We start from the raw sequence: 10,000 nt of genomic DNA, 5'->3' as shown, positions 1-10,000 counted from the left end.
ATATTTAAAATAAAATATTGTATCAGCTATTTAATAGGTACACTATTTGGAAAAATGTCCCGATAAACACAAGTATCTTATCTTATAAAAAGAAAGGGTTTATAGGACATTTTCAAAAGTCACTACAACAAAATCGGATTTATAAGACACTCTCAAATTCTAAGTGTCCTAATATACCTTTTTATAGGACCAAAAAAATAAAGTGTCCTATCTAAATGTGTTGTAATAAGTTTATATGACGTTTTTGGGCGTCTTAACAAGTTTTTTAGGACATTTTTAATACAAAGTTTCGCATTAGCAACTTTATAGGACACTTTTGAGAAAGTGTCCTATAAACTCATTTTTTATAGGACACTTGTTGTTATAGGACAAATTTTCAAATAGTATCCTATAAAGTTGATAATAGGACACTCTATATTAAAAGTGTCATAAAAACTTACTACGACGTCAAAAAACGTCATATAAACTTATTACCACACTTTTAGATAAGACACTTTATTTTTTGGTTCTATAAACTAAGTCCTATAAAGAGGTCTATTAGGACACTTAGAATTTGAGAGTGTCCTATAAACCCGATGTTGTTGTAGCGAGTATTCAAAAAAACTGGTTAAAATGTCCACAAACGTTCTGTAAACGTATAGTAATACTTTTAGATACGGCGTCTTATTGTTTAATTCTATAAACTCAAGTCCTATAAAGTTTTCTATTAGATCACTCAGATATTTTAGGCATTCTATAAACTCAATTTTGTTGCAGTGAAAGGTCTGCTGTCGCAATAACTTAGCGACATAATTAGGTCCATTTATCTCCAAATCAACTTAAAATCATGATGAAAGTTAATTAATAGCAGCCAATCACTAAAAAGTTTCATATCAACTTAAAGCCATGATGAAAATTATTAACGGTGGATCACTAAAAAGTTACAAGTCACGTCAAAATCAGTTTAAAACCATGATAAAAGTTTTAGTGGCCAATTATCTGCAAATCAACTTAAAACCATGATGAAAGTTCTCAGCGTTCAATCATTAAAAACTTTTAATTCAACTTAAAACCATGATAGAAGTTATCTACAGTAAAAAATACTTGTAAATCATGGTATCATTAACCTGTAAGCTTGAGAATCGAGGATGACGAACGAGTGAATGAAGAAGATTTTGTTTGACGACATGAGGGTCGATCTTGGTCTTGCAACCGAGCATGGAAATGATATAGACATTGGACCCTGGCTCATGGAACAAGCGAGCCATGGGACTCAATTGCTCATCTTCTTCCTTCAACCTTCCACCATTTTTTGTGATGGTTTTGATTTGGTTAAGATCTGGTAAGGAATCCATAAATATATGCATTCAAGTTTGATTCATTCATATATGAATATGACTCCAATTCCTTTATATACATCAACCACCATTCCCATATCTGTTTTGCTTTATCTTGTTCCATCATCAATACTTTCTATAAATACATATACATACATACATATTAATATCCACCATATACTTTTTTGATATTAAGACAGAAAATTGCAATGAATAAGCAACTTATATATATTTTGAGCTTAGGTGCTGTTTGGCAATTGTTGAATGGTTTGGTGCAGAATGATTAAGAGGCATTCATGATATAATGCAAAATGAAATATAATTGTTTGGTAATTATGTACAATGAAATTAGGGCTATTAATGGTTAAGGGAGATCCAAAATACAAAATTATTCAGAGAGTTTTAGTACATTAAGAGGCATACTTTTTTTTTGCCAAACAAGATTCACCTCTTAACGGTTCAGAGGTTACATCTTAATGGAACTATTAAGAAGTAAACAAACAACCCTTTATTCAAATATAATTAAGTCATTTATGTTTTCAAAATGATCATTAACGTTCAAAAAGCAGCCTCTATACCGATTAAAGATGACATTAACGATAACGGGCTGAGAGGTTTTTAATGTCGAAGGCAGAAACACTAAAAAACGGCCTAATTGAAAAACACTAATTTTTTTGCGGTTGTAATAATATTGAACATAACCATATCCAATTATTTGCACTATTTCTTACACCAAAATAATGTAAACATATAATTTATCATCAATTAATTACATCACTTTAATACGAATAAAATACTTCAGAGTATATTTCTGATTCGACCCATAATTTTTTTTAATGAATTGATTTTTTTAATATATTTTAATGTTAAGTAATATTTGTTATTGAAAAATATTACTTGACCTAAAAAACCACAAATTAAATTAAAGGGTTTTATAAAACATTTTAAATAGATAAGGATAACTTTATATATATATATATATATATATATATTAATTATCAAATACAAAAAGCTTTTGAGAGGTCGATTACATTGGGGAGAATTTTTGAAGATTAGTTTTTGGGATTGGACGTTTGAGATTGCTTATTTAAAACAATTTATATTTTTCTATAAAAATGTTTATCAAATTATGTGGTAGTAAAACGGTGAGTATTTGGATTATCTTATGATGGTACCACAATGGATGACATATAAAATAAATAAGGTGCCCTTTTTTTCCATCCAAAAATTAAAAACTTCTTATCACTAGTACCATACCGGAATAAGTTAATAAGTTAGAAGATAATAACTTATCAAACATTCTTTATTACCGGTGCCAAATCGGTATAAGTATTTCATTTTTATCCATCCATACATGAAAAACTCTTTATTACCGGTAGCATAACTGAATAAGTTTATAAACACTTTAAATAAGCAATCCCAAACACCCCCTAGATAGAATTAGTGGAAATCTGACGTGACAAAAATTTAAAGTCATTGAATGACTTATGAATTATGGATGTTCTCAAGGAGAAATGCGAAATGACTCGGTAGAGAAGAAAAATCTGACTTGAAATGACAAAAAAACTGATAATGATGAGACATATTACAATTATTTATTTAATTTACTTTATATCTTTTTTTTTTTCATTTTCCATTTCACATCTTTATTATATTAACATACATAATTGTATATTCATTAAAATATATCAAAAAAATATTTTTTATTTTTACATATTACATCATTATAAACTTCTCGTCAATTTTAAAATAAGCCCAAGGCTGTAAAGTGAATTAATTTTAATACTTACATTTTATATCCTTATAATTAATTATTTAATTACTTGATATCCCTTACTTTTTCATTTTTCATTTTACATCTTCATTATATTAATATACATAATTATATATTAAATAACATACATCAAAAATACATTTCTTCTTTTTTACAGATTACACCATTATGACTTCTCGTCAATATCTTTAGATGAGCCTAAATATGTTAAAAGGGTTGGGTTCACGTGAGACCAGTATGTTTTCGTGAGACCCGTGAGACCATATTTTTACACGTAAACTTCACAGCAAAAACATTGTGAAGGTTTAAAAAAATCGAACCTTCACAGCAAAAACACTGTGAAGGTTAAAAAAAGTCACCTTCACAGCATTTTGCTGTGAAGTTTCAAGTGTAAAAAGCTGGTCTCATGAAAACAGGCTGGTCTCACATGATCTCAAGTCTATGTTAAAAATCATGTAACTTAGAGGTACATTAGTCTTTTTCCATTTATTTTTCTTTTTTAGTTTTATTAAATATATTTTTTGGTTTCTCTTTTTTATATTTTAGTTTTTTGATTTATTTTTCTTTCTTGGTTTATTAAATATATTTTTTGGTTTTTATTTTTTGTATTCTAGTCTTTTTGATATAATAAAACTTTTTTTTTGTGATAAAAAGTTAAAAAATATATTATTTTATTATTGTTTCAGATAAAATAATCAAATATTTTTAAAACAATCAGTGTTTTTTTTAATATTTTTGGTTATTATAATTTTAGTTTTCTATGAGTGTGATATTTGCAGCTACAATCAATTAAATGCAAGTCGTTGAGTACCCCCTCACATAAAAGTATTTTAATTTTTTTTTCTTCACTAGATAACAAAGTATTATATTTTTCATAAGAATAAACAATTAGCTTTTTAGACTTTTTTTACCAAACAATTGTATGTAATTTATTAATAAGATGTATAATTTTTTGGTCTCATAAGTCATTCAGTTATACAAAAAAATGTATTTCTTATATAAATATGTTATAAAAGTTTAAAATAGTATTTTAGACGTCTTTTAGAACATTTTTAAAATAAATTATCCAATTAACTTTTTTATATGACATATTTTTTTAAATATAGATAAAAAAACAAATCAACAACTTGTACTTGAATGATGTTAATGACATAAATCGAACTAATAAGAAAGTAAAATTATAATAAGAAAAAAATTGTATGAAAAAGATTTAATCATTTTATTATAAATAATATATTTTTTAATGTATTAAATCTTTTATATAAAATATTATTAAATAAAAAAAACAAAAATACTAAAATGGAAGCCAAAAAGTATATTTAATAACCAAAAAGGAAAAGAAACAAAAAGACTAAAATACCCATAGGTTAAATGGATAATTTTTAATAGATTCAGTTTTCTAGATAAAAACAATAATAAATTACAAATCATACGGACGAAAACAACAATGAATTACAAACCATAGAGACGGAAATTGCAATTTCAAAACCACAGGGTTAAAAATTGTAATCTTCCACAAACTATAGGGACGTAAATTGTAGTTTACTTTTATTTAATTTGTAATTATAAGGGCATAAATTTTGTTGTTTTTTATATTAATATTTGAAGTATAGTGATCACATATTTAGATGTAGTTGGTTAAAAGGAAGATGGAGGATTTCATGTTATTCCTATATATGGGTTTTGACACCATCACATAATTTTCATTTCTTGCATTATTTTATGCAAAGCAACAAGTTTGTTTCAAATACCTTTCAACCAATCACTTTTGGGTCACCATTATATATACATACACCAAAAGTTTTACAACATAGAAACCAACCATGATTATGTTTTTTAAATAGAGAAAATATATTAAAATAAAAGAAAGGAAAATATTGACTCTTATTGTAAAATGCAGTAGTAGAAATATACAGATATCAGACGACGACTAACAACAGACTGAACAAAGAGTATATAATTATGTATCGCATCTGTTTGATGCGAGAAGGGTGTTTGTCGCATTCTTGAGATGCGACAAGTTGGGTTATCGTATTCTAGTGATGCAACAAAGAGTATTTATCGCATCTGTTTGATGCGAGGAAATGAGGTTGTATCATCCTTGTGATGTGAGAAAATTATGATTTTATCTATATGACGTGACAAGTTCATGAGTTATGTTATAAATGGTTTATTTGGTTGTTTGAAGCGATATATGGGTGTTGTTCCATCTTCTTGTTGCAACAAAAGGGGATTATTTTGATAAATCATTACTTATTTGTTATTAATACAAATATGGGTTTATAAAAGTGTTTTGGTGATTTTCACCCTATAATTGTAATCGAAGAGATTTCTCACTATACCTCATGGTCTAACCCTCATTTTGGTGTTTAAAATGTGCATTACAAGTCGGACTCAACCGGAGAAAAAGGGGAAGGGAAAATTATAGAGGATTCATGATTGCTTGCATATATGGATTTTTGGAATATGTGATGCTATTTATACCTGAATACTTGTTATATATACAAGTTTTTGTACCAAGTATTTATAAAAAATAAGTTGTAGCTACTTTTGTAATGTAGCCGTTTTGTATGTATTGAGACCAAATGTGTAAATTTGTATTTCATGTAAATGAAATATGTGGTTATATGTAAATGTGAATTTGGGGTGTTACAAGTTTGGTATCAGAACCTGAGTTTAAGAGATTTAGGTATTCAACATGATGCCTAGACTTAAGTTGTATTATTTGCATATTAAGGGTCCCTAACATTTGTAGAACCTTTGGAATAAATATGATGAGTTAAAAGAACAATATATAAGGTAAATTCAAATTACAATTGACCAATGTAATCATGGGTTTATAGGTACATATTTGTGCTTGTATACTGTTAGTCCCGAAGGGAATGACAATAAACAGAAAGTAATTGTAGAAGGGGGGTTGAATACAATTACACAAACTTTTTCAACTTTTTAATTCTTATTGATTAATATCAAGAATTAATAAACACAAAAATACGTAAGATTGTTGCGGAAGATAGGAAAGGAAAACCTAACCTAAACAATCTTACAAAGAGAAGAACTTTCAAGAACAATATAAAGAGTTCTTGAAATGAAATGAAGAACACTAAGAATTTCTTCGCACACAGGAGAGCAAGGGAGAAGAAGAGAATAGTCGATTGCTTTGAGAATTCACTCAGTATTCTTTCAAAAGCCAGTTATATGCATGGGAGATGCATACTGCCTTTTTATACTACCTTCAGCATTTAATGCATGAGGACACTTGTCACCTGAGGATAAGAAGGCAGGGGTTGACTTGACCAATGTTGATATCTCATTTTCATCGTACACAGCGTGCATACAACACTGTTCATGCAGAGACAAACTTTGCAGAGTTATGGTCAGTCTGTAGGAAGATCTCCTTTGGATGGATATGTAGCTTCAAGCAGCTACTCACAAATCTTCAATCCATAAAGATTTTCAATCTTCGGTCCATGATCTTCAATTTTGAGTCCATGAAGATTTTCAATCTTGGGTCCATGATCTTCAATCTTAAGTCAATGAAGACTTTCAATCTTGGGTCCATGATCTTCAATCTTGAGTCCATGAAGATTTTCAATCTTCGGTCCATGATCTTCAATCTTGAGTCCATGAAGATTTTCAATCTTCGGTCTATGAAGATCTTCAATCTTCGGTCCATGATCTTCAATCTTGAGTCCATGAAGATTTTCAATCTTCGGTCTATGAAGATCTTCCTTCAATCGACTTGTAGCATCAAAATATTTTCAATATTCATTTCAGCTACTTTGGAGTCTTGGTGTATATATTAGACAGTTGATCCACAACACCGCATCGGTGACCTTCTGTCTTCACATCGGCTAGTCTTCGATTTTGCCAATGGCTTAAGTATGTACCAAGACACCATTATACAAAGAACCAATAACTACTAAGTGTTGCTAAGGTAGAGTAACAGATTAGTGGGTCATCACCAAATCAATAGGTGATCCTACATATACCTTATTATATTTGGGGAATACGATTATGTGAATATTAAATTTTGCAAATTAACAGGTGGCAAGTCAATCTATAAGGTCTGAAAGGATTGCTTTCATAAGCCCAGACGAAAGAGAAAGTTCACCCGAAAATGTTCCTGAAAATCTACCAGTTGGTCAGGGTAGAGGAAGAGGCCGAGGCATGGGCAGAGGAAGGGGACTGGAAGAGGAAGAAGTAGCCATCTTGAAGTTCATCATGATCAAGTGAATCTATTCAGGAAACATTAATGAAGAACCAATTCAACATCCTGAGTATGTTACTCGGGATATGCTCGCTGAAGAAATGAGAAAATTAAGAAATACTTTGACTTCTATTCTGGGAGTATCTGCCAGAGTGGAAACAAAACGAGTAGAGATTAAACTGCAAGTCTAATATTCCAATATAAAAGGGGGTGATATCAAGAAGTTCCTGACATATAAACCTCCAACTTTTTTCGGAGAAGGAGATCTTGTAAAGGCAAAGTGCTAGTTAAAAGAAATTGAATCATTTTTTAATACAAGTAAGTGTTCTTATGAAGATAGGGTTAGATTTGATGTATCTATGCTTAAATCCAATGCTTTATATTGGTGGGATGTTAAATCTTTGGCAAAACCCAATATTTTATAATCTATGTCTTGTATGGAGTTTGTGGATTGATTCAAGGAACAATTCTGCCCTAAAGCGGCTGTGAGGCAACATGAAGAAGAATTTTTGAACTTTAGCTGGGAAGTTAAACTGTAAGGGAATATATAAAGAAGTTTATTGAACACTCCCGTTTTGTTGAACATTACATTTCATCTGAATCTCGTAAGATTGAAAGATATATTTGGGGATTGAAATCTTCAATCAGAGAATTTGTAATTGCAATGAATCTCGTTATGTTCCCATTGGCAGTAGACGCAACTGAAACAACCGAAAGGAATAAGAATAGGTAGAAGAAAGAAAAGGTGGTAGAAAAGAGAAAGTGAGAGGGGTCTTCGGCAGAGTTTAGAAGACCAAAGTTTGTGAAAATAGAGAATCGTCCAGTTCAGCAATTCAGTGAACGACCATGTCAAAGATGTCACCATGCCCACCAAGGTGATTGTAATATTGATCAAAGAAAATGTTACAGGTGTGGGGAACCGGGGAATTTATCCAGAAATTGTCAGATACCCCATCGTTGTTTTTATTGTAACTTTCCTAATCACATCAAGCCGGAGTGCCCTCAGTTAAAGAATCCGAGACTGACTATTGGTGGAAACACTCAAACTACTCGTAGGGAAATCAACATCAAAAGGAGTGAATCTAATAGGGCAAGAGGGCGAATTTTCAGATGTCGAGGTGGGAGGCATAGGAAATTCCTGATATAGTAATAGGTACGTTTCTCATAAACTCAGTATTGCAAATGTGTTATTTGATTTTGATGCAAATTATTCGTTTGTATCGCCTTTATTTGTTGGGTGTTTATACATGAAATTTGTTCCCCTGACTATGCCTTAGTAGTTGATACTGCTAACAATAGTCAAGTATATGTTACCCATGTGTTTAATGACTGCCAAATTGAGGTTGAGGTTCAAACGAGAACAATGACCAATAAGAAAACACAAGAACGATCAGATCTCATATGATGTTACATTAAAATCACATATAAAATTACATGTGATTTGTTTGACCTTAGCTGCGACCTCGGTCGTAAGCCAAGTCGTCCGCACACCCTTTGCATTGACCGTGTTCCGTAATTGCATGTGAGTTTAGTGGAAAATCATATGTGATTTGTCTGTTTTTCATGTTTTCTTATTTTGATCTATATTCTCGTTTAAACCTCTCTCTATATAGATGTATATAGAGACAGAAGGAGGGGACGGGGGAGGAAGGATCATATCAAATGAAATCCAAAAAGAATTAAGAGAAACAACTAAATTCTTCTTATCACTCTCATCCAATAGGTTTTAATTAACATTTTTTTTAATTAAAAAAAAAAGGATATGATGGTAATTTTCCCTGTATCTCCACAATTTTAAATTCCTCAAATCTTTCCTATGGTTTTAAATTCCTTAAATTTCTCTAATTTAGTTTTCTTCATCTTCACGCTTCTCTCGGTCTTTTGTTTTCTCTCTTATCTCCATTTGCATCGTTGTGATCATCAACAACAACAACAACAACAACAACAACAAGAGGCAACATGAGAAATCACATCAATTGGAGAAGACAACAAAGAACACGAAAAACGCCTAAATTCAAGAGAAACCCTGAGTTTTTATCTTGACGCAAGGTTTTAATGAGGTAACATTATGCACCATCACTTCTTTGACCGAGCACAAAAGAGAGTATGAATGATACATGTATCATCATTAAAAGGATATTATGATAGAGATAGAGATAGAGATAGAGATACACGTATCAGAATTAGATTATATTTGATCTATCTCAAATTATGAACTATCTACTTTTATAATCATACTTTTTCAAAGAGTATATGATTAATAAGAACTGACGATTTCTTTCCTTTATTCTTCTATAGCTGTAGTCTAAATTACGTATTTGTTAATTAGCAGTCATTTTCTTACAAATTAATTTGAATAGTATAAAAAGATGGCTAAATATACAAAATAGCAATCTACTTTCATAAATTTTCTTTTCATAGCATTGTATTTTCATTTTTTCTTATTTACAACAATACACTTTCATATTAATTTTTATTAAGACATTGTACTTTGACCCAAACAAGCAATGAGTAACATTTTGATTTGATTTAAGATGACATGATATAAGTTATCATATTTTCATGTCATGTAATTGTTCACGTGTAACATATTGTTGATATGACATTTCTTACATATTATTTAATAAATATATTAAATTAATTAAAATTTTATAAATTATTCATTAATAAAAAAATAATATTAAGATGACTTGTAGATTA

The 10,000-nt window shown here is 30.0% G+C and overlaps 1 protein-coding gene across 6 annotated transcripts in view; it reads right to left on the bottom strand.

Annotated features, from left to right (window-relative positions):
• The window catches only part of LOC112517271 (O-acyltransferase WSD1-like), a 4,508-nt gene extending 3,174 nt beyond the window's left edge, over positions 1-1,334 (bottom strand). For 3 of the 6 annotated variants that reach the window (XM_025124646.1, XM_025124651.1, XM_025124647.1), the window contains exon 1: positions 1,107-1,334. In XM_025124646.1, coding sequence (XP_024980414.1) covers positions 1,107-1,334 — 228 coding nt within the window. The remainder of the gene's footprint in view (positions 1-1,106) is intronic. The other 3 variants (XM_025124650.1, XM_025124648.1, XM_025124649.1) reach the window with 1 other exon arrangement.
• Between the last annotated feature and the right edge of the window lie 8,666 nt (positions 1,335-10,000).

This window comes from Cynara cardunculus (genome assembly GCF_001531365.2).
Source record: "Cynara cardunculus var. scolymus isolate 2C chromosome LG 8, CcrdV1, whole genome shotgun sequence".
NCBI classification, from domain to species: domain Eukaryota; kingdom Viridiplantae; phylum Streptophyta; class Magnoliopsida; order Asterales; family Asteraceae; genus Cynara; species Cynara cardunculus.
The sequence above is the reverse complement of the archived record's forward strand: the minus strand, read 5'-3'. Positions and strand labels throughout refer to the sequence as shown.